Source organism: Pediculus humanus, genomic scaffold (assembly GCF_000006295.1).
Source record: "Pediculus humanus corporis 1103172108285 genomic scaffold, whole genome shotgun sequence".
NCBI lineage: Eukaryota > Metazoa > Arthropoda > Insecta > Psocodea > Pediculidae > Pediculus > Pediculus humanus.
Window position 1 is genome coordinate 276,448 of NW_002987854.1, and position 25,000 is coordinate 301,447.

General features: G+C 28.2%; 1 protein-coding gene across 1 annotated transcript; it reads right to left on the reverse strand.

Annotated features, from left to right (window-relative positions):
• Window positions 1–3,174: 3,174 nt before the first annotated feature.
• Window positions 3,175–16,568, reverse strand: Phum_PHUM524550 (uncharacterized protein; the record flags this gene model as incomplete). Its single annotated transcript, XM_002431343.1, has 15 exons — window positions 3,175–3,242; window positions 5,182–5,608; window positions 6,008–6,358; window positions 6,642–6,851; window positions 6,968–7,071; window positions 7,456–9,048; window positions 9,190–9,297; window positions 9,604–10,844; window positions 11,022–11,963; window positions 12,528–13,029; window positions 13,285–13,538; window positions 13,716–14,096; window positions 14,364–14,880; window positions 15,049–16,202; window positions 16,519–16,568. The coding sequence occupies 15 exons, from the start codon at window positions 16,566–16,568 to the stop codon at window positions 3,175–3,177; spliced, it is 7,902 nt and encodes a 2,633-aa protein (XP_002431388.1).
• Between the last annotated feature and the right edge of the window lie 8,432 nt (window positions 16,569–25,000).

Here is a 25,000-nt window from a genome sequence, read left to right on the forward strand (position 1 = left end):
ATTTTCTCTTCCGCTGCAAAGTTCGTTCGTCTGCACTAAACTTTTCCGATGTTTTTTTTTTTTTTTGTATTTTATTTTAGTTTTCCGTTTCCGTAAGCGAATGAATGAATGAGAGAGAGAGAGAGAGAGAAAAGCATATATGTGATAGTTTGTAAAGGTAGAAAGAAATAAAAAAAAAAAAGGCCTTGGATTTTAGGGTTTCGAGGAAAAAAAAGTAAGAAAATATAATGACGTAATAACACGAGACGGTGGGTGGGAGTAAAAACACGGTTATAAAAAAAATTGGCATTTTTTCCCCACCCACTCTATCTTTTTTCCCCTCCCACTTCAACGTCTTTTTTTCTCCCACTTCAACTTTCTTTCCCTTCCCACTACACATTTTTCCCCTCCCACTTCGTCTTTTTTCTCCTCCCACACTATCTTTTTGTTTCCCATCCCGCTCTATCTTTATTCCCCTCCTTCACCTTTCTATCTCCTCCCTCTTCCCTCTTTCCCTCATCCCTCATCGTTCTCCTCGAGTTTCCTGAACGATTTAAATGGGTTTACGTTAATTGAAAAATTTTCTCGTTTTTTTTTCTCTTTCCTTTCCTTTCAATGTTTTACATATTGCAAATATTAAATACTATTATTATTATTATTACTGTAACTATTGTATTCATCGATAAATGAAATTTATTATTATTACTACTATTATTATTATTAATATTATTACTATTGAATTACTCTTCATTATTAAATTTGTAAACTTTTATTATTATTTTTTTTTTTCGTTTTCTTTTTAATAATTTTGTATCGTTTCATTATTATTATTATTATTATTATTATTATCAATTTTTTTTATTATGATTCGTATTAAAAAAAAAAAAAATAATAATAATGAGAATAATAATTTGAGTTTAAAAATCTGGAGAAGAAAAACAATTATTTCCAGACTTTTATCGAATACCATTTTTATAATTTATTATTATTATTATTACCATTAATAAAATTATAAAGTTTTTTTTTTTGTATCGAATTTTTTTATTTAAAAAATTTAACAATTTTTTTCCCCGACTATTATTATTATTATTATTTTTTTTTTTTTTTTTCGTTCGCTGTTTTTCATTCGCTGGAGAAAAAATTTCTAGTCATTCATTCATTTTTTCTTTATTCAGACATTTTAATTTTAGTTAATTATTAACGTCTGAACCGATTAGAGTAAGAAAAGGTTTACACGGGTAAGAAAAAAGAAATAATAATAATAATGAGATTAAGAAAACCTCCCCCTTTCCTTCTCCGAAAAAAAAAAGAAAAAAATGAAAATTTATTGTAAAAACGTAACAGAAGAGAAAAAAAAAACGTGAAAGAAAAAGAAAAAAAAAAGGGAGAGAAAAACTAAGAAAAGCGGGAAGGCAAGAAGTGAGAGAGAGAGAGGGGAGATAGGGGGGTTGATAAGGGGGAATCGAAAAAAAAAGGTAAACTGGAACGGAAAAAAAAAAACCGGAAAATGAATAAGAAAGTCAAGAATGTCGTTCTTTTTTTTTTTTAACACGTCAGAAAAAATTATTCTCCAGTATGTTTGGAGAAAAAAAAATTAAAATTAAAAGTAACGGAAGGAAGGAGAAAGAGGAAGTGAGTGAGAGAGAGAGAAAGAGAGAAATGACCGAAACTGTGTAATTGAGTGAAATAAGAGAGACTGAGATAGAGAGAAGGAGAGAGGCTGGAGAAAAAAAGAGGGGAAAAACCGATGAAAATGAATAGGAGGGGAGGGTAAAGGGGGAGAGAGAAAGAGAAGGGGGGGAAGAGAAAAAAAAACTCGGGGATCTGTCAAAAAGTATTTTTTTTTTTTTAACCAAACGACTCCCCATTAAAAAAAATTTTTTTTATCTGTTTCAAATTAATGACTTACATCAAAACCTGATTGAAATATTTACTTTTTTCCCTTCCTTCGTACCTTCCCTCCCCTTTCCTCCCCCTCTTCAAATCATTTCATATTTATCCTTCCTTTACTCATTTCCAAATCCCCCCTCCCCCTTTTTTCCTGTTGAAGAAAAACAAGGCAACAGTGTATCGAATTTATATTTTTATTTTAAATCTTTTTCGAATGATTTATTCTTTTGAATGATCCATCGTGGATCCCCGCATTTTTTTTCCTTTACGAAAAAAAAAGGTGGATCCCCGCAAAATCCCTTATATACTTTTCTTTCTTTTATTTATTTCGAATCGACACAAAACAGGAACGACATTAATAATTATTTTTATTAATTTACAAAAAAAAAAAAAATACATAAATAACGTTAATCATTATTATTTAAAAACATTCATTCATTCATTCATTCATTCATTCATTCATTCATTGTAAAAATTAATAATTCACTTACATTTTTCCTTTAATTAATTAAATAAATATAATTTTTTTCAATTTTTTTTGAATATTTATAAATACGAAAAAAAAAAAAAAATTAATCCGCCATTTTGGGTAACTGATGCATTTTCTTAATTACTTTTATGGAAAACCCTTTTTTTCTCTCCCTTTTCTCCCCCCCCTCGTTTCCCCCCCTTTTTTTCGGTTATCCGATATCGGTTTTTTAAAAAAAAATATTTTTTTATTGTTGTTTCAGTAAAATGTAATGAATCAGATTTGTTATTAGAAAAAAAAAAAAAAAAAAAAACGGGCGCCATATTGTAATTAAAGTGAATGTAAAAAAAAAAAAAAATTTTTTTACGAAAGTATTAAAAAAATTAAAGAGAGAGAGAGAGAGAGTAAGTGAGAGGGAGAGATAGGGGGAAGAGATAGAGAGAGAGAGATGGATGAGTAAAAGTCTGTTGTAATTTCTTACCGTAATTTATGATCTGCAAAATCCGAATAATAATTTCATGTGTGATTTTAAGATTATAAGTCGTGAAATTAATTACGAGTGAAGCGTGAGAAATGAGATGGTGGAACCGCAACATCTTGACTAATAACACTACTACTGATACCATTTCTTACCATTTTTCCTCTTGAATATCTAAGACTAAGAGAGAGAGAGAGAGAGAGATAAAATATAAGGTATGAAAACGTGTTAAAATGAAATAGATAATATTTTAACAAAGAAATGTTTCATATATATGCATACCTTTCTTTTCCTTTTCCTTTTCCTTTTCCTTCTTCTTCTTTCTCAAAGGAAGAAAAATTTTCTTCTCTTTTTGTTTTCACAATTCTTCTTTCATTTTTTCTTCCACTTTTAAATACCCTTTCGTTCTCTTAACCGCTCCAATAACTCTTTTATTAATTTTTAATATTCCATTTTCCCGCCATTTTTCTCTTCACTTGAGATTTTCCAAGTCCAAAATCAAAATTCGAAAAATTTCATTTTTTTTTATTTTTTTAAAAAAAAAAAAATTATTAGTATCGAAATTTGTCAAGATTGATAATATTTTACCTTATCAAACTCGTAAACGATAATAATAATAATAATAATAATAATAATAATAATAATAATAATAATAATAAAATAACCATACGTATAAACGATTTTTTATTTTTTGAAAAAAAAAAGTAGCGGGGGAAAAAATAAATAAATAAATGTTTTTTTTTTCACTTTCTTCTGCCACGTCACTTTTTTTTTTTTTACACATTACATATATGTATATCAGAATCACTTTCACAGAGATAAAGAGAGAGAGAGAGAGAGAGAGACAAAAAAAAATTAATCGATAACAAAAAAAAAAAAAAACCAAATTTTTTAGCACAACCATTGAAATTTCTTTTTTTCTTTTTGTAATTATTACCCTGCATTATATTATAAGGAGATTATTATTACTATTATTATCATTATTATTATTTTATGAAAAACTGAACAAAAAAAAAAACACACATAATATATGTACACATAAATATTCTTACTATCATTATTATTATTATCGGTAATTAAACGTTCGTTCTTTAATAATTATTTTCAATTGGAAAAAAAAAAAAACAATTTTCTTACGATTTATCATTATTATTATTATTTTCGTAATAATAATAATAATAATTAGTATTGTTCGTATATATATTTATAATCATTATTATTATTATCGCGATCATTTATTAATTTAATTTTTTATTATGATAATTAGAATTTTTTAATGTCTGGGATTCGAGTTCCAAATTATTCAAACGACGTCTCACCGGAGGCATCGACAACCAAACAAGATACCGTAAACCGGAACGATTGTCGTAATAATCGCGGTCACCGTTATCCAAGGAATTTTCCGGATGTTTATAACCGTTCAGTAACCCGCGATTGAATTTTCTTCTCTTATATTTTCTCTTCCGCCGACGATATCGAACACCGTTATTTTTATTAAAATTTTCTCGTATTGCGTTATTGTAAAAATTTTTTATTTTTTTTTTAAATTTTTTAAAATGTATTTTTTCTTTTTCATCATTATCATCATCATTATTATCAGCATCAGCATCAACATCAACATCAGCATCAGCATTCTCTTCATCATCATCATTATTATCATCGTTCCCTTTAACGTTTCGAATATGATTTTTTTTTTCTAATGACGTCATAGAATTTAAAAATCCGTTAACTTTGTTTAAAGAAAAATCTGTCGATCTTTTTCTACAAAACGGTTTATTAGTATTTCGATTATTATTATTATTATTATTGTTATTATTAGTATTAGTATTAGTATTAGTATTACGATTACTATTATTATTATTATTATTATTATTATTAGTATTGCGATTATTGTTATTATTGCTATTATTATTGGTATTAACATTACGATTGTTACTATTATTATTATTATTATTATTATTATTATTATTATTATTATTACTATTCTTATTATTATTATTAATATTAATATTACGATTGTTATTATTAGCGAAGGTTGCGGTGGTACTGGTGAAGGTGGCGGCGGTAATAGGAGCAGAATTGTAAGTCTTTAAAATGCTGCAATTTCCGTTTCTGTTAGAATCTTTAGACACGTTTATATTGCTGTTTTCCCATTGGTTGTTGTTTGTTTGTTTGTGCATCACTTGTGGTATTGGCGTCGTACCACCGTTTGTTTTTTTCAAATCGTTCGATTTCAATAAATTATCATTATCATTGTTGTTATTATTATTATTAATATTATTATTATTATTGATATTATTATTATTATTGTTGTTGTTGTTGTTGAACGTATTGTTTGTTTTATTTACGTCGTAACTCGGTTTACCATATTTGTTGTCGTTGGTTGTTGTTGGTGGTAATTTTGGGTTAACGACGGTCGTACAGGGATTGGATTGCGTTGTGATTTCCATCGAATTCGTTTGTACGGTTTCCACGGCGGTTTGTTGAGTCGGTAACAAATCAATAAATTGTAATTTTCCATTGTTGTCGCCCACGGTTTCGAAACCTTTGTTGTTTGTCGAACAATTATTAGACACGTTTGTATTTTCCCAAAGTACTGGTATTGGCGTCGTCATAATCGCCGGCGACGCCGTAGTAAGTTCAACATTAGTACTCATCACGGGTTCAAATTTGATAACTTCGCTATTGAAAACTTTCATGTTATCTTCGGTGGTCGACGACATGATTATCGGGGTTGTCGTGACGTCGAAATTTTCCGAATATATTTGTTCCTTCGGGCATTCCGTCACGTACTCTAAAATTTGTTTGGAACACCCCCCCCAAAAAAAAAAAGAAGGAAAATATTAAATCGTCGCGTTTTCCGTTTGTTTGTTATTGAAATTACAAAAAATTATTAATTACCGTAAGGAATTGGCGTTTCGCTGTCCTCGCATTGAGCATTATAAGGAGTCGTATGTTCTTGTTGTTCTTGTTGTTGTTGTTGTGTTTGTTGTTCAGGAGCACAACATCCGCTTTCACTCAACGTCTCTAATAAATATCTTGTGTAATCCAATTCTCTTTGAAGATATTGAAAATTCACGTTAATCGCTTGCTAAAAATCAATTTAAAAAAAAAAAACAATCACAATCACAATGGAATCAAAACCGGAAATGAGAATTTTCGTCATTATTATTATTATTTCATATTTTTACTTTTTCAACTTCCGATAATTTTTGATAATCGTCGATCAATTTTAATAGCATCCCTTGTTTCATTTTAAGTGTTTCGCATAATTTTTTATCGTAGGGGGGTGGATTTTTATTTTGAGGAAATTTTTCCGTGTTCGATTCGACTTTTTCATCGTCGCAGCATCTTTCCTCATCAGATTTATCTTTCGTCGCCGAATTCCATATTTTATCAAAATTATCGTCGTAATTCCGTTCCTTTTCGCATCTATCCGTTTTTACGTCGAGCAAAGAATGAAGAAAATTTTTCGATTGTTTATCTATTTTGTTACACATTCTTTTTTTCACATGTTCTTCTGCAATTTTTTCCAGGTCGTACTGACGAAAGGGGAAAAATTTTACATTATTCGAAAACAGAAAAATAATAATAATAATAATAAATATTTATCAGAATCGTTGGATTTGTATTATGCTCTGTACAAAAAACGACAATTGTGCCAATCGTTTTTTTTTTTTTTTTTTAACTTACCTTTATTATTATCATTATTATTTTCTTACGCGTATACTTTATTTATAGTTATAGTTTATAGTTATTTTTATTTAAAAAAAAAAAAAAAGAATAAATAAGACTAACCATAATGTTTTGGAAAATGGATTGCACTTTCTCAGGATAATTTTCACGTTTTAAATCTCTTTTATTATCAGTTTGTATATTATTATCAAAACGCATGGGGAGTTTTCCCAAAAGACCAGGTCCGATAAAGGATTTAAATTTAGAATCTCTATTGACACGTTTTATTATTGAATCAACTATTTGACGTCCCATGTTTGTACTCGTGTATTCGTCAATAGCCGTTTTATCTCCAATTATCTGCGAAGGGTTTTTCACATTTTTTGTCACACAATCGACCACATGGTTCTCACTGGTAATGTGAAGGAAAAAAATTTTTTTTTTTTTTTTTTTCAATTCTTCCGCGGTCAACTTACGTTGGCATCACTGGACGATGGAAATATTGTTTTCCTTTTGAATCTTCCTTTCTGTGAGTACCTTTGACCGTATCGTAAACTCGGATGTGAATCTTCTTTCGTTGCTGGATCATTTCAACACAAACCGCGTTTTATTTTGAAAAACAAAAACATGATAAAAAAAAAAAAATAATTATTTTTTGTTTATGATTCGATCGATCGATAACATCGTTCGATTAATCGATCCATCGAAATCATTTACTACTTACGACAGTTGTGATTCGTTTTTTTTATATTTTTTGAATCGTTTAATGTATCATTTTTGTGAAAATTCGTCAATTCTTCTCCCTTCGTTTTTTCTTTTGTTGTCGTCGTCGTCGTGTTTCTTTTCGTTGATGACGTTGTCGTTGATGACGTCGTATTTGGTGACGTCGTATTTAGTGATATCGTCTTTGGTGACACCGTCGTTGATGACGTCGTGTTATCGACACCGTCGGCTCTTTTTCTACGATTTTTAATTAACGATGATATTTTTCCGTCGTCGAAATTTGTCGCCGTCGCCACCGCCGCATCATCGTTCGGACATCTTTTCTTTTTCGTCAAAACGAGAAAAACTTTTAAATCATCGTTCGACGTTGGAATGTTTGACGTTTTATATTTTCCGATGCTTGCGACGGCGTTCGAATGATCGTTCGCACCGGGATTTTTCACTTCCTGTTCGTTCAATTCAACTTTCCAGGGTCCCTCGGATTTATCATTCGTAGCCGGAAAATTCTCATTTGAAAATTCGTCCCTTTTCGCATAACCCAAATATTTATCGTGTAATTTATTATCAAATTTTTTATCGATCGAATAAATGGGTTCGAATCCGACCGTTTTCCCATCGACCGTTTCCGTTTTTTTAACGTCTTTTTCCTTACCAAATTTTTTAAACAAGTTTAAAGATCTTTTATTCTCACGATAATTCGTCCAAGTGGATCCTTTTAATTTTTCCAAACTTCTTTTTTTATATTTAATTGAATTCGAACGAGATAAATTTTGAAATTTTATTTTTTTCTCTTGTTTTTTAACGTTTCTCTTTTGCGTGAGATTTTTCTTATGATATTTTCGGTAATTCGATTCCGTCAAATGACCCGTCGTCAATCTTTTACATTCTTTTTTTTCATCATAAGAATTTTCAATCGATCTTTTGACTTTTTTTCCCGACGACGACGATGACGTCATTTGTAAATTTTCATTAGGATTTTTTTGTTGTTCGTACGACGACGTGTGAGGATTATCGTTAACGCTTTTTTTCATTATGTATTTTCCAATTACGTTTTCCATGACGTCATAATCATCATCGTCTTCGCCTAGTGTGGCGTCGTCGCCGACGACGTTTTTACCGTCGGCCATATTGTTTTTTTCAACGTTTTCCGATTCCGGATTTAATATATTTCTTTTACGTACGGGAAAATTAATAATTTTAACGTTTTTTTTATTCGGAGTTTCGTGGGGAGTTAATAAAGAATTCGATTGCCCCCGATTAATTTTGAACGAATCGAAAGACGATTTCTCATCGTTCGATGATGATGATGATTTGAAATTTTCGTTAAAACGTTTTAAATTATAATTCATATCTTCCGGATTTACGTAATCGTATTCCCGCATTTCCGGTATCTTATTTCCGTTTATTTTAATCTTTTTACCATCGGGTTTAAATTCGGTTCTTTCGCCATTATACCTGTTGTTTAAATTGTACAATATATTTTTATTTATAACTCCTGAATTTTCGTTAAATTTTTTAAATAAATCCATTGAATTTTTAACCGGATATTCGAAATATTCTTGACGTCCGGTTTCTTTTAATTTTAACGGATTTTTAAATTTTTTCACATCGTTATCGGGTTCGTGTTGTTTATATTCGATCGGTCCGATTTCGTCGTAGTCGTATAAAAAATTCATCAAATTGTTATTTTCATCGGATTTTTTAACCAATTGCGGTCTGTGAGGTTGTTGGGGTTGTTGCGATTGTTCTTTTTGCATCAAACCGGGTACCGAATACGACGAATACTCGTTCATATTTTCATCACCGGTTTCGTTGTAATCTTCATCTCCGATATCTTCCTCGTTATTGCTCTCGTTGTTGTTAACATTATTATTATTATTACTACCGTCCGTGTTAATGTTATCGCGTAAATTTTGATTTTTATAATAATTTTGATAATTATTATTATTATTATTGGTATTTCCGTAAGTTTTACCGGAAATTCGATTCATTGATTGTTTATTGAGCATTGTTTCGTATGACGGATCCTGTTTGAATTCTACTCCGCTGTCGGCATAATCGTCATCGAAACCATCGGAATAATCTAAATATTTATTGTCGTTGTTGTTGTTGTACATTTTATTATTATTATTATTATTATTAATATCGTTTTGATAGTTTATCGGTGATTCGTAGGGATTTGATTTGTCGTAATCGTAAGATTTAATAAATTTTTCATTTTCCGGTGAGATTTTCATTTTAACATTGTCGACGGAACTTTCTTTTAACTTAACATTAGCGACTTTTTGCATTTTCGTTAATTTTCTATTGACCAAGTTTTGATTGTTACCATTGTTGTTGTTATTGTTGTTATTGTTGTTGTTGTTGATGCTGTTGACTTTTTTAATACCGTTGCTATTGCTGTTTGCGTTTATGAAAAATGTATTTTCGACGTCTTCCGAGGACGGAGATGAGTTTTTATTTTCATCGTAGTCTTTGGTAGAACTTTTTCTGTTTTTAAGTGAATTCGTATCGGATTTAGCGTTGACTTTTTTTTGCGACAGCGTATAGTAATTGAAAAAAGTTCTGCTGGGCATCGAACCGCAATTTATGTACGTCGGAACGGGAAGTTTATTGTGCTTACTAAAAACGGATTTATCGGCATCGTCGGAAAGTGTATTTTCATTAACGGAAGTCAATTCGGGTTTAAGAAATTTATAATTTTCTAATCCTGAAGGATTAGAGGATTGAGATAAGTCTTGGGACACGATCGGTGATCCCGTTATTCGTTTCCATTCGTTATCATCGAAATTTTTTTTCACATTTTTATCATTGTTTATTTGAATGGATTTTTCTTTCAGGTAAGATTTGATGTCGTTATCGTTACAATTGGACGAATCCGAATTTAAATGATAATTATTTTTAATTACGGGATTTTTAAAATTTTTAACGTTGTTTTTAATTTTTTGATTGAATCCCCGGATTTCGGCTTTGTTTGAATTTTGAGTCGGATTGTAAACCGTTTCAACTTGAGGCAAATGATTTCCACTCGTGGGTATTTTTTGATCGGATTGAAAATTTTGTTCGAAATAATTTTTACGCATTAAATTATTATCCGTGGATTTTTTATTGTCGTACGGTAAAAAATTTTTATTCGGATTTGTAATTAAATTATTGTGGATCCCGTAATTTTTTTTTTTCCTTATCATTTTATAATAAGGAGGAGTCAGTAAGCGATAATCGGAGGGATTACTCGAAACGGAAGAATCATCTCCTTCCGGTGTTTTATAATCAATGACTTGATTTTGATTTTGTACGTTTAATCTCGAATTGGACGTGGATTTATCCGACGAATATTTATTTTTGTCATAATTTTCTTTTTCGATAATCGACATATCGATATCGTTTGAATCCGGTGAATCGGTATCGATTGACGGATCCGATGATTTTTTCTCTTTCGAACTCGCTTTCGATATTTGTATTCTTATTTGAGTAGGAGTTTTAGAATCTTTGTATTCGGATTTTTCCTTTTTCGTATTGAATTCCGTTTCCGGTTTTGAACTAATTTCGTTTTTTTCTAATCTACCGCCGCTCAATGAATTCGATGAAGATTTTTTATTTCCGTATTCGGATTTTTTTTTTTTATTTTCTCTTTTTTTAAATTCACGCGAAGATGACGAAGACGATGACGGGGACGACGACGACGACGACGACGAGGAGGAAGAAGAAGAAGAAGAAGAAGATATTTCGCGTTTTTCTAAATTGCCATCTTCTTTCGTATTTACCGAATTGTAAACGACTTGATTCGGATTATCTTTTCCTTCCCACAGGGGTTCATCTTTTTTAACAATTTCCCTTTTTAAACTTCCAAAATCCGTTAATTGGGAATCCAAACCGAGAGAAGTGACGAGAAAATTTTGAAAATCGTTGGGCATGCTTTCGTCTAAATCGATTTCTCTTTTGAAATTCGAATGAGTCGGAGTGAACAAACTTCTTTTCCTTCTCCCATCTTCTAAGTCTTTATCATCCGACATGCCGCGAAACAATTTCAATATGTACGGATCGACGTCGAGTTTTTTTTTTAAATCATTAAAATGGTTTTGATTTGAATACCATGATTTATAATCTTCCATATAGTCATCAACGGCTTCTTCTTCCTCGACATAGTCATCGTCAAAACGTTTCTCTTTTATCGATAGTAATTTTCTTTTATTCGCTCCTGAAGAATAAACACTTTTATAAATATCTTCTTCATCCGTATTTATAACATTTGATTTTTTTACTTCAGTTTTACTCACTTTTGACTTATTGTTGTTGTTGCCTTTTGATGTGGAAGAAATTTTACCTAAAATTTCTTTATCTATTTTTATTTTTTCTTCTTTTTCCAAATAATTTACTGACCCTCCTTTTTTTTCCCCTTTTTTATCAACGTTTCCGTTCATCGTTGTATCCCTTTTGCCAATATCATCATTATGTAATGAAAAGGCACTTCTTTTTTGAATTTTTTTTAACGGACACTTGTTTTTTTGTTCGTTTCGCGTGGCGGAAGAATCCAATGAGGATTCACCATCGATTTGCGATAAATCATATTCGTCGTTGTTGGATTGTCTTTTTCCACGGAATAACATGGAATCTTCAATGGCTTCACGTAATTTTCTTTCATCGGCACCTGCTCTTTTTAATTTTTGCACTTTATCAGATGCTAAAGAAAGAGTTTTCCATAATTCATCTTGATAGTTTTTATCATTTAATGGTTTTTTCATTCCTTCGCTATTCATGAAATTATCAACGTCATCGTTATCAAATCCCTTAAGTAAATTTTCATTATTTAATTTTATAAAAGATGGTGTATCCCTAACAGATTTCTCATCTGAAATCCAATGAGGTTGAGACGATTCTAAAGAATCAAAACCTCCGCCACCATCGACGCCATCATCGTTTTTGTTGTTATTGTTGTTGTTGCTGTTGATGATGTCGTTCGATCCCTCGTAATTAATATTGTCGTTGGGAATGTTTGAAAAATCTAATTTATTCGAATTATCCAAATCGGATTTTGACGGATTATAAATCATGTTTTGTAAAATGTCAACCATGTTTTTTATGTTTGAATTTTGAAAATTTTTAATTTCCGGAGCGTTCGGTTTTTCCAATTTCATAGAATAATCGTAAGAATTTCGTTTTTTGTTCGATTTTAAATTGTTTGCGTTCGGGGGAGATTCGACATCGTCGTTGTTGTTGTTGTTGCTGCTGCTGCTGCTGCTGCTACCGTAGTCGTCGTTATTATTATTGTTATTATTGTCGATTTGCGAATATTCGTTAAAATCTTTTAAAAACTGTTCGATGTTATTCGTATGTTTTATCGGTATCCAATCGGTTGTTTGTATACTTTTTTTAGCGTTTATTTTCTTATTTAAATATTCTTCGTAGGGATATTCCGGGGATTCCGAAGAATCAAATAAATTTTGATTTTTCGAACCGTGACTACTTTCATGCGATGACATGGCGTCATCTGAATATTTATTTTCTTTTGAGTTTTTCTTGTCGTTTGAATCTCCGAGGATTTGTGGTAAAAAATCCGGAACTGAATTTTTATTTAATACCATTTCGATTTGTCTCGCACCGGGCACGTTCAAAGAATTTAAATTTTTTTGCGGCATTCTAAACGGCATGCCAGATGGCGAATCGTCGTCCGTTTGTGGCAACCCCATTTTAGGCATTTTATTTCCTTGATTCGTTTTTAATTTGTTTCTTTCAAAATCTAAAACTATGATGTCATTTCCGTTTTTTTGAATCGTTTTTATTGATTTAGCTTCCGGGAATGCTTTTTTAAGAGCCGCTTCCCACGAATCCGAGGAATCGTTGTTATTATTATTGTTATTATTATTATTATTATTATTATTTTCTTTTGCGCAACATGAGAATTTGAAGTTGTTGTTGTTATTGTTGTTGTTGTTGTTGTTGATGTTATTGTTATTGTTATCGTTGTCGTTTTTTTGATCGATTGTTTTAAAATTTGTCGTCAATAGTGGCATCGTGTTCGACGACGAAGGGGTTTTAAAACTTCCCCCTTCTTTTTCTTCAGGTAATTTACTTATAACGATCGGATCTGGTAATTTGTCATCGCAAAAAACTTCGTTACGATTTTTAGAATCCGAATTTGACGCTTGATTAACATTTTCCGATTCTTGATCGCCATCTTTGAAAAAATCAGCGAGTCCTTTGAGTTTATTAAATGGTTTTTTTAAATTCGATGATTTCGGGGATCCGTTTCCGTGATATTTTGTTATATCATCGCTCGAACGATAGGTTCGTATGATTGAACCGCGATTACGATTTTTAGGTTCTCTCAAAGTGTTAGGTTTGTTCAAACGGAAAATATCGTATTTTTTATTTGTTTGATCGTCGAAAGAGGACGACGCACGGTCGTCAATGAAATCTCTATCGTTTAATTTTTGAAATTTTTTTTTATTAGTTTTTTTCCATATAACGTAATCGTTGTCTTTCGTTAACATTTTAGCCAACCTATCGCGGTAAACATCGTTTTGAACGTCTTTTGTACCGTCTGCGAACGCTTTGGCAAACTTGTTACCATTTTTGTCTTTTTTGACCAAGAACAAAGAATTGTCGTGAGGTTTTAAAAATATATTTTCGTCGTATCTTTTTATTGGATCGTGTTTAACGTTTTGATATTTCGACGATTCTCTCCAAGATCTTTGAAAATAATTATTATTATCAAAATCCGTTGATAATTTCTTATCGGAAAATGATGATTGAGATCGAATGTTGAAATCTTTATTCAAATTACTCTGTTGTTTTTCATCCGAAATAAAATGTTTTTGTCCGAATTTAACTCTGTTTCCGTAATAACCGGAAGGAGCTCCTTTATTTTTCAAACTGCTACCACTTTCCAAAGGTTTCATATCGAATTTATTATTATTATTATTAATATTGTCGTTATTGTTATTATTATTATTATCATCAATTAAAGACGGTGCTTTTCTTTTAAATTTTTTATCGTTGTATTCGATATTATACGTCATCATTTTATCGAAATCTTCACGGGGATTTATTTTGTCGTCATCATCGTCGCCATCGCCGTCGTCGTCTTCGTTTTTATATTCTCCAAAAAATTTGTCGCCATAATTTTGACGTTTTCTCTTATTCGTAAACTTTGTCAAAGGAGTATTTTTCGAATCCGGATTATTTTGATTGTATATTTTTATTTGGTATTCATATTTTGGAAAAGATTTACGTTTATTCCGAAACGGATTATCGTAATATTTTGATAAACTTTCGGATTTATCATAACACGGGTAAAATGATTTTATTTCATTTTGTGCAGCAGATTCCGGGGATTCGATTTGATACGTCAGAGAGGATTTATCCATAAATTTATTTTTTTCATTTAATGGAAAATCAACCGGACTTGAATTTTTTTTCTTTCTTCTTTTCGATAATTTACAATTCGTTATAAAATTTTTCGAATTTTCCCTTTTCTCCGGTGCATTGTTGAATGAATTTAATATGTCACTATCACTCGATTTGAATCTCTTTAGGGATTTAACGAAATTTTTATGATAATCGGTGTTGACAAATTCGTGTGGTGGTAAATTCATTTCGTACAATAGTTTTCCATTGTATGATAATTCTTGGTTTCCCTTACCAATAAATGATTCTTCTTCGTCGCCTGATAAATCGTTATTATATTTTACGGATTGAGAAAGTGATGGCGAGCAATCCACGTCATTTTTTTTATCACCATCATCACCACCACCACCGTCGTTTGATTTAATTAATTTTTGATTTTTAATTAACGATCCATCTTTGTACGATGAATTTAAATCGTCGTTAAAACCGGTGCCATCATTCGATATTTCCGATTCTTTTCCTTCGTCCGAATCGTGTTCGTTAAATGAATATTCGCTACCTTTGAAATTGCTACTCATTAAATTTCCTCCCCCATTAAAATGCGATACCACTTCGTCATTATTATTATTATCATTATCATTTGCAGATTCACTATTTTCTACTACGTTAGAATTTTTAGTTTTTTCTTGACACGACGAATCATCCGGTGAAAATCCTTCTTTAGTTTTACCATCATCAATTTTATCACCGTTATTATTATTATTATTATTATTATTTTCGTTGACTTTAACATTTTCCGTTAATTTATTAGAATTTTTGATTTCCGATTTGTCTTTCGTATTTTTTTCAACGACCGCTTTTAAATTATCTTTATTCGATCCACCATCTTTATTTTCTTTAATGTTAACTTCCTTATCTTTTTTACCGGGTTCATCTTTGTATTTGTTTTCTTTTCCTTTTAAACTTTCCGCGTCTTCTTGAGTTTTCTCGTTTTTTTTCGATTCTGTTATTTTCGAGTCCGTGACTTTGTCGTTGTTACACGAAGCAGAAGATTCTTCTTTAACGGCTTTAACATTTTCATCAATGGCTGAATTTTCTTTCACGTCGTTCACGTTCAATGACGTTTCACTATTTTTTAATGATACTTTGGACGATTCGGATTTTCCATCGGTTTCCTTAGCAAGATCAGAACCGTCCGAATGATATTCCTTCTTATCACTTGTTTGGAGAGATTCTTTTTCCTTGTTATCGGTCAATGAATTTTTATTAGTTTCTTTTTCGTTTAATTTTCCCTTATCACTTTTTCCATTTTCATCGTTGTTTCTTTTTATATCGAAATGATAATATTCATCATCGTCGTAACCGTACCCGTCTTTTTCTTGATCATCGTCAATTTCGTGTGATTTATCATTTAAATTATCCGATTCTCTTTTTATAAAATTTTTATCATCGACGTTTAAATTTAAATCATTATTATAAACATCCGCGAAATTTTTTATGGGAAATAATTCGTTGTTTCCTTTAGATTTATATGTATTTTTCGAATTAAAAGGATTATTTGTATCGAACGAAAACCGATCCAATTTAAAATTTTTTAATTCTTCATCTTCTTCTGCATTACTATTTCCTTTTAAAAAATCGCTTTTTGATTTTTTCTAAAAATTAAAATAAAACAAGGAAAATTTTAAATAAATAAATAATTATTTTATTTATTCTCCGCTTATTAAATCATATTATTAATTACACTTAATTTTAATTACACCTATAAAATATAAAATAGTTTAAACGTTAACAAAAAAAAGAAAAGAGTTAAGTAAACTACAATATTATTATTATTATTATTATTATTATTATTATTATTATTATTATTATTATTATTATTATTATTAAAAAAAATAATGTGTGAGTGAGTAAATAATGAGAAATCGGGGATGAGCTTTAATGGAGGTTAGATTACGTTATAACACCTGAGTCCGTTAATGTTCTTTTATACAACAACCTAAACATTCTCCTTTTTTTTTAACTAAAACCAAACAGGCGACAGATTTTCCGGAATAAAAAATAATAATAATAATAATAAAAATGTATAAAACGAATAAACGAGGGGGGGGGAAAGGGAAGGGGGTAAAGTACTTTTTTTTTTTTTTAATTATTATAATCCTTTTTTTTTTTTAAAAAATGCGACATAATGATGTATAAATACTTTCTAACGTCTAATTTTCTTTTTTCTTTCCTTTTAAAAATATTATTATTATTATTACTATTATCATCATCATCGATATTAATTAAAATAATGTTAATGTAAAAAAAAAAAAAAAAACCGTTTACGTTTTTTTTTTTTTTTTAAAAGAATACAAAAAATAAAATTTTATGTGAGAAAACAAAAAAAAAAAAAAAAAAAAAAAAATTTATTACGTTTTTAATTATTATTATTATTAACTCTATATAATTTTTAATTTACATAGATTTCTGATCTAAATTTCTCTCTCTTTTTTTTTTTTAAATAATAATAATAATTCCAACATTAATTTACCTGAATTTAAAAAAAAAAAAAAAAAAAAACAAAACAAAAATGGAAAAACTGGAAGGGGGAAAAAAATTTTTTTTTTTTTTTTATTAAAATGTAAAAAAGTTTTTTTTTCTATTAATAAAAACTCATTATAACATATTAAAATAATTTTTTCATAAAATTTTATGAAATGAAAATGAAAAAAAAATTTCATTCCATTTTACTTTACTTAACAAAAAAAAAGAAAAGGCTAAGATATAAAATTCTCATCGGGTGGTGGCCATTTTATAAAAAAATAAACAATTTTTAAAATCAAATATTTTAAATAAAAAGAAAAAAAAAAGGAAGAAACGATATTAAAACTTTAAATTTACTAAAAACAACAACAACAAAAGTCTAAGATGTTGTTGTTGTTGTTGTTGTTATTACGTCACTGACAGATGGATTTCGGAAATTAAAATACATTTGTCAGGATCGTGAGAGACAAGAATTTCAATATGTTCACCCTTTTTTTTTTTTTTTTTTTTTTTTTTATCGATAAAACAATGAGTTTTTTTTTTTCTTTTTCTAAATCAATAGAAAACTTTAATAAATTTAAAATTATACAGTATTAAATACAACAGGAAAACGACTTTTAAAAGAGATAAAGAGAGAGAGGGGGGGGGAGAGGGAAAAATAAAAAAAAGAAAATAAGAAAGAGAGAGAGAAAAGAAAAAAAAATGAGAAAAATTTCATATTCCTTTACGTTTTTTTATTTGTTTCGTTTTGTACAAACACGTTTGAGAATTTTTTTTTTTTTCCAAAAATACACACAAACAAACAAACAAACGAAAAAGGAAAAACAATACAAACGTTTAAAAAAAATAAAAATGCAAACGAACGAACGAATGAAATTACATGAATAACAAAAAAAAAAAAAAAAAAAAAACAAAATATGTATATATATTCAACAGTCACAGGGGGTTTATTATTATTATTATTATTATTATTTTCCCTATAAAAAATTTTCAATAAAAAAAAAACGAACGGGAAAGATTTGTTCATTTACATCAAATTTTTTTTTAAAAAGTTTGATTCGTTTGTAGCAAAAAAAAGGAAAAAAAAAGAAAAGGAAAGAAAAGGAAAGAGAAAAGGAAAGAAAAAAGGCTTTCAACCCTAATTTATTAATTTACTCAAATAATTTATAGTTAATTGGGTAGGAGAAAAAAAATTATTATTATTATTATTATTATTATTATTATTATTATTATTTTTTTTTTTTTTTTTCGCGATCGTTAATTCTGAGGTCGTTTGTTCGTTTGTACGTTTCTCTTTTTTTTAGAAGGGTTGTTATCGCACCTGGGTATAATATTACAACCGGAAAACACTAAATACTATTCCTCCCCCTTCAACCCTTTTTGGCAATTTGAAATATTAAAAACACTCACTCCGTCTACAAACTAATTGATACGGTAAATCAAAAAACTCTTTAATAAAAATGGCCGACTTAGTTTACATTTTTCCCGCCTTTTTCCCTTCTTTTCCCCCTCCCCCAAAAAAAAATTACTTAATAATAATAATAATTATAATTAATGAAGGAAAAAAAAAAAAAAACGTAAAAGTCGCCGTCGTCGTCAAAGGAATAAAAAAAAAAAAAAAATGAGATTAGGTTAACCGAAAAGAAATTTATACGTTTAAAAAAAACAGGGGGTGGGGGTGGAGATGGGGGGATTCCCCTAAAAAATTTTATATGTATATTAAAAAAATAACGGACTAACCTCAGCTCCGGTAAAATCAACCGAAAAAACCGCAAGCGTCATCAAAATTGTGAACGCCGCGGAAATATAAAAAGGATATATTCCAAAAAGGTTCTTCATAACGTATTATCTGGAAAAAAAAGAAAATAATAATAATAATGATAATGATAAAAACGATGATGATGATGATGATGATGTTAATGAGAAAAATTTAATTAGTATTATAAATAAATTATTATCTAATAAAAATTTCTTAATAAATATTCGCGGTGGTAGAAGAACTAAAAAAATCGATTGCTGTTTGTTGTTTGTTTGTTTAAATGGATTTATTATTTAAAAAAAAAAAAAAAAAAAACAGACAACCGCAACAATAATCCTCTTTCTTTTGTTTATGCGGTTTTTTATTTTTATTCATCGTGAATGAACAGACAATTAAAATTAAAACGTATATAAATAAAATTGTTTATAACAATAAACATAAACATTAAATTAATTAAAAATATTAAAAAAAAAATGGCGGAGGGAAGGAAATGGAAAAAAAAAATTACGTGAAATACTCACGTCAACCCCTAACATTAAAAATAATTTTTTTTAATAATATTCCACCCTTTAATGATAACCTTATCAGGGATGCAGTTCATGAAAAGAAAATATTTACATTTTTTTTTTTCGGGAGAAAAAAAAAGTTTATTTATTTATTTATTTAAATGTCAGCCATTTTTTTTAATATTATTAAAAAAGGTTTAAAGAAAAAACTTTTCTATTTGTGTTTGTCACGTTATTGTTTGTGTTTGTATGTGTGTATGGAAGACATCCCTATCGCTACCCTTAACACAAAAAATTCATTTTATATATACATATAAGGTTGTTTAAAAAAAAAAAAAAAAACAATTTAAGGTATATTGTTATTAAAATCTAACAACGAATTTTCATTCAATAAATTTTAAAAGGTAACAAAAAAAAGGAACGTACTTATTGGTAAAAGGAAAAAAAAAGGAAAAAACTTTTTTTTTTACTCGTTCGAGCACGTTTTACCAAAATGAAAATAAAAAAAAAAAAAAAATTTTCTACCCTTTTTTCGTGTTGTTGCAACCTTTTTTCTCGTCAAATAATTTAACCCCTCGTTTCTCTCTCTCTCTCTCTCTCTCTCTTTCTCTCTCTCTCTCTCTCTCTCTCTCTCTCTCTCTCTCTCTCTCACTTAAAAAGTTACCATTTTAATACTTTTTTTTTGTTTTTACTTCATTGAATATATTTTTTTTTTTTTTTTGAGGGAAAAAAAGTTTAGAATAAGTTTTGTTCCTACCCCGCACATTTATGCACGCAAACATATCCGCCATTTTTTTTGTTTTTTGTTCATCATTTTTGGGGATTTTTTTCCTTTTTTTTAACCGAGTGACAAACAAAAAAAAAAATTGACTTTCGTTATTTTTTTTTACGAGTTTTCTACATTCGTTCGTTCGTTCGTTTTCGATGTTGTTAAATCCAAATGAAAATAGAACAAAAAAAAAAAAAAAAAATATTAAGAAAAATAAAAAAGGAAAAAAATGGAAAGTTGAAGAACTATTAGAAAAAAAAAAAAAAAATAAGGGAAGAAGGGTAAAAAGGCTCACGTTGGATTACGAATATCAGATTTATTGAAAAGCAAATCCATGGATTCGGTTTTCTATTAAAGGCGAAAAATGAAAAAAAAAAAAAAAAGGTTTTTACCCTTTTCACATACTGTGTGAAAATAACATTTCATAACAAAAACTATTTTGGTAACGCAATGATAAACATAAAAATAACAACCGACAACTGGATAAAAAAATTTTTGTTTGTTTGTTTGTTTGTTTGTTTTAAAAATAATTTGAAAATTTAACGAAATACGTAGAGAAACAAAAAGAAAAGGTGACCGAAAATGTTTTCCTCAACTGTTTTATGGCATTTAAAAACAATAAATCAATTTTAAAATCTGATATTACACTGAGAGTGGGGGTGAGGAGAAGGAACAATTTTTGATGGCACATTTTCCCACTTTTTCGGTAAAAAAAAACTTCCAGAGCAATAAATTAAAATAAAATCGATTCGCGATAAATTCAACTTATTGTTAATTATAATAAAATATTAAAATTTTTTAATGTTTTTTTTTTTTTCTACGGAAAGGGAAGGGGGGCAGAAATGTTTTTAAAAATGTACGAAAAGAAAATGATAATAATAATAATAATAAGAAAATTACCATCACGTTGTGTAAATAATAATAATAATAAATTGTTGTTATTGTTGTTTTAAATTATAATTTAAAAATTTGTTTTTTTTGTTTTTTTTTTTTGTTATTACGTTGCTTATCTACCTGGAAGCAAAAAAACAAAAAAAAATGCCAACTTTTAATTTAAATTACGCCATTTTAATTTTTAATTAAAAAAAAAAAAAAAACAAAAAAAAATTCTCCAAGTTTACATTTAAAAAAAAAATTCTTATTTTTCAAGTCAAAAAAAAAAAAAAAACCAAATACACTTTTTTTCCTCCCAAATTTCCCCTCTCTCTTTCTTTCCCCTTCCCCTCTCCCATTCTCTTTTCACTTCCTCTCTCACTAACTTTTTTCCTTCATTGTTTTTTTTTTTTTACTTCCCTTTCCGGTTTTTTTTTTTTTTACATTTTCCACAATTTTAATTTTTTTTCATTTCAACTTCACAATTTATAAAATTTTTATTGTTATTTATTTATTTACTCTCTCATTATTATTATTATTACTGATCAAAACATAAAAAAAAAAAAACATTTCGTCATTAACACACACACAAACATTCAAAAGAGAGAGAGAGAGATAGAAAAACAAAAGAAGAAGAAAAAGAAAAGAAAAAATTAAAGTTCATTTATAGACTTTTGATAAAAGCTTTTCTTTCTTTCTTTCTTTTTTTTAATAAAGAGACACAGATGGTTTTGTTTAAGTTTTGTTTTTTTTCCCTTTTATTTATTTTTTTTTACATATTTATTTATTTTATATTTTTAATATAGATTATTATTATTATTATTATTATTATATACATTTATAAATATTTTTTTTCTATCTTTTGTTGTGTCTAAACTAATTTTGGCCACTTGAGAGAGCTTTTATGTATAAATTCATTTATTTATTTATGATTTATTTAATATCCTAATACCCTATATCCTACACCCTATACATCCTATACCCTATACCCTGTACATCCTATACCCTATACCCTATCCTATACCCTATTCTACACCCTATCCTACACCCTAAACATCCTATACTCTGTACCCTATACATCCCTTAGCCATTAAACATTTGCACAAGTGTTACAACTTGTGTTGATCTACATGTAAACAATGGCACCCAAAACTACAGATCCTGTCTAGTTAGTTTGTCTATCAGAGAAAGAGTTCAGAGTCCAATCAGGTAGAGCCAACAAGTACAACTACAGGTGTACCTAACAGCATTGATTTCTACTTATACTTGAACTTTATATTGTGTTTGTTTGTATTACATTTACTGTTTTAGTATAATAAGTTGTACTCTAAAGGTTTATAATAAATAAGATAAAAAATCATCTAGTTTATGTTAAATCCTAAACAACTACACAGTAGACAGGATTTGGTACATCATGACAAAAGCAGAAAGTAGATTATGGCATGATAATGTCAAGATCATTTCCTCAATCAAAAAAACTAAAACACTTTTAAGTGAATGTTATCATTCCATTTCAAACTTTTCCTTTACGCTTAAAAAAAGGGAAGGAACATGTAAAACAATCCACTTAACATTATTTTACAATAAAACTAAATTAAAAATTATTATTATTATTATTATTAATACGTTGGCATTTTTTTTTTTTTGTAAAAGAAAAATTTCTTTTTTAAACGTTATTCTATATATATATATATGTACGAATGAATAAACTTACAAAATAGGCTTGTTTTATCTTTAACGCTTTTATCTCCTGTATTACTTATCAAGTTATCAGCTCCCATTTCCAGATACCTAAAATATTTATGATAAATTATATTAAATTACAAAAAGTTAGCATAAAAAAAAAAAAAAATTAAAACGAAATATTATTTTTTAATGAAGTTATCGCGAAAAAAAAAAAAAAAAATTTTTTTGTGTGTGTATACACGTACGTGTTTAACGTATATTTTATTCAAATAAAACGTTTACTTACAATTAATTGTAAAAACGGTTTTTGGTTTTTGCCCAAAACAAAATTTTATTATTTTCGGGCTTAAAAACTCTTTACGTTATTTTAAAAAAATTAATATATATTACCGGGGAAAAAAAATAAAAACATAAAAAAACGCGCCGCCATATTACTTTTATAAAAAAAAAAAAAAAAAAAAAATATTTGAAAAATAATAAACAATAAAAATTTTGAATCCGGAATTTAAACGAAAAAAACACTTTCTGGAATTATGGAAATAAATAAGTTTTATTATTATTATTACTATTCGTATCGATTTAATCGATTTTACAATGAATATTTTTAACAAAACCGTTTTCGTTAATATTTTAAATATAAATCGTAACGATAAAAATGGCGAATTCGAATTGAATGCAATTAAAAATAAAAAAATCGTTAAATTTTTTACTGTTATTTAATATAAAACATTACCCGAAAGTTTTTTTTATTATTTTTTTGTTTTTAATTAAATATATTTCATTTTTGAATTAATTAAAAACTTATAAAACTTTGTTTTAAAAATAAAACATAAATTTTTTTTCCCCGCGAACACTGTGTTGACCGTTAGATAATTCGATGGAACGAAACGAAAAATTTAAAAATTCATAAACGATTTTGATTGGTCGAAAAATTTTTGTAACTCAGCAAAGACGCCATTTTGGTCATATTGACATTATGATTTCACAAGTGATTAATTTCTACAATGTAGTTTTTATTAATTTTAAAGTATGTAAAAGTGATTTTTTGTTTATTTAAACTAAAATTTAAATTGCTTACGTTTTAATGTTTTATTTTTTTGGTTATTATTTTCATCAACAATTTAATTTTTATTTCATTTAATAGAAAAACTTAATATGTGATGATCCAAGTGTAAATATACATATTTATTCATTGTTCGTTTGTTTATATTTAATTAAGGGGAAATGTTTGATTTTACAAATATGAAAAACTTTCTGGAATGACAGCTTTTCAACTAGTAGATTAATTCAAAATAATGTATAAACATAAAACTGAAATTAAACAACGATCAAGGTATTTCATTTATTATTATTATTATTATTATTATTATTTTTTCAAACAATTTTGTGTGATTGAAATTAATTTAGTTATATATATATATATAAAAAGAACAAATGTTCTACATTAAACCGTTTTTTTTTTTAGTTTTAATAATAAAATAAATTTGAAAATAAATGACCTTTACTCAAAGGTGAAGTAAAAAGTTTGAAGAGAATTTTTTTTTTTTTTATGAAACGATTTCAATATTTCAAAGTTTAATATATGTTCAATGTCAATTCTATCAGAGCGAAAAGAGAGAGAGAGAGAAAGAGAAAAACCCACAGAGAAAATAATTTGAGTGAAAAATCAAACCGATGAAAAAAAAAAAAAAAAGAAGAAGAAAAAGTTTAGTTTGAGTTTAGACAAGGTAAAACATATGACTTCAATAAAACGTAAAATAGTCTATATATTATATTTCGTTGGAAATAAAAAAGTTGTAAATTCTTTAAAAACAAGGTTCCTGAAAAGTCACAGAAAAAAATTTGCCGGAACGAAAAAGGAAGAAGAATTTTTTTTTTCTAGAAAAAAAAAAATCCACAGAGTTGTTAAGAAGAAACCAAAAAATATATAAAATATCAGGTAATCCTAAAGAATGGCAGTTGTGGATCTCTTGGGATGTTATTTAGTTTCTTCTACCGCGAGATCCGGACTAAAAGATCCTCCTAGGTGAACAACATTTTCTTCTCTCCACATTCTATGAACGTCACTATCATATATCAGCCTCTCAAAACCTTTCTCTCTCTCTCTCTCTCTTTCTCTCTTGGATATTGAAATGACTCTCTACGTTTTCTTTTTTTTTTCCTCTCTAGATTATCATCATCCTCTTTATTTTTTTCCCTACAACTTTTTCCTCTCTCTCTCTCTCTCTCTTTCTCCTATTTCTTATTCCATTCCTTTTTTTATATACATATATATTTTTTTTTGAAATAAGAAAAAGAATCTTATAAACCTTAAAATTGA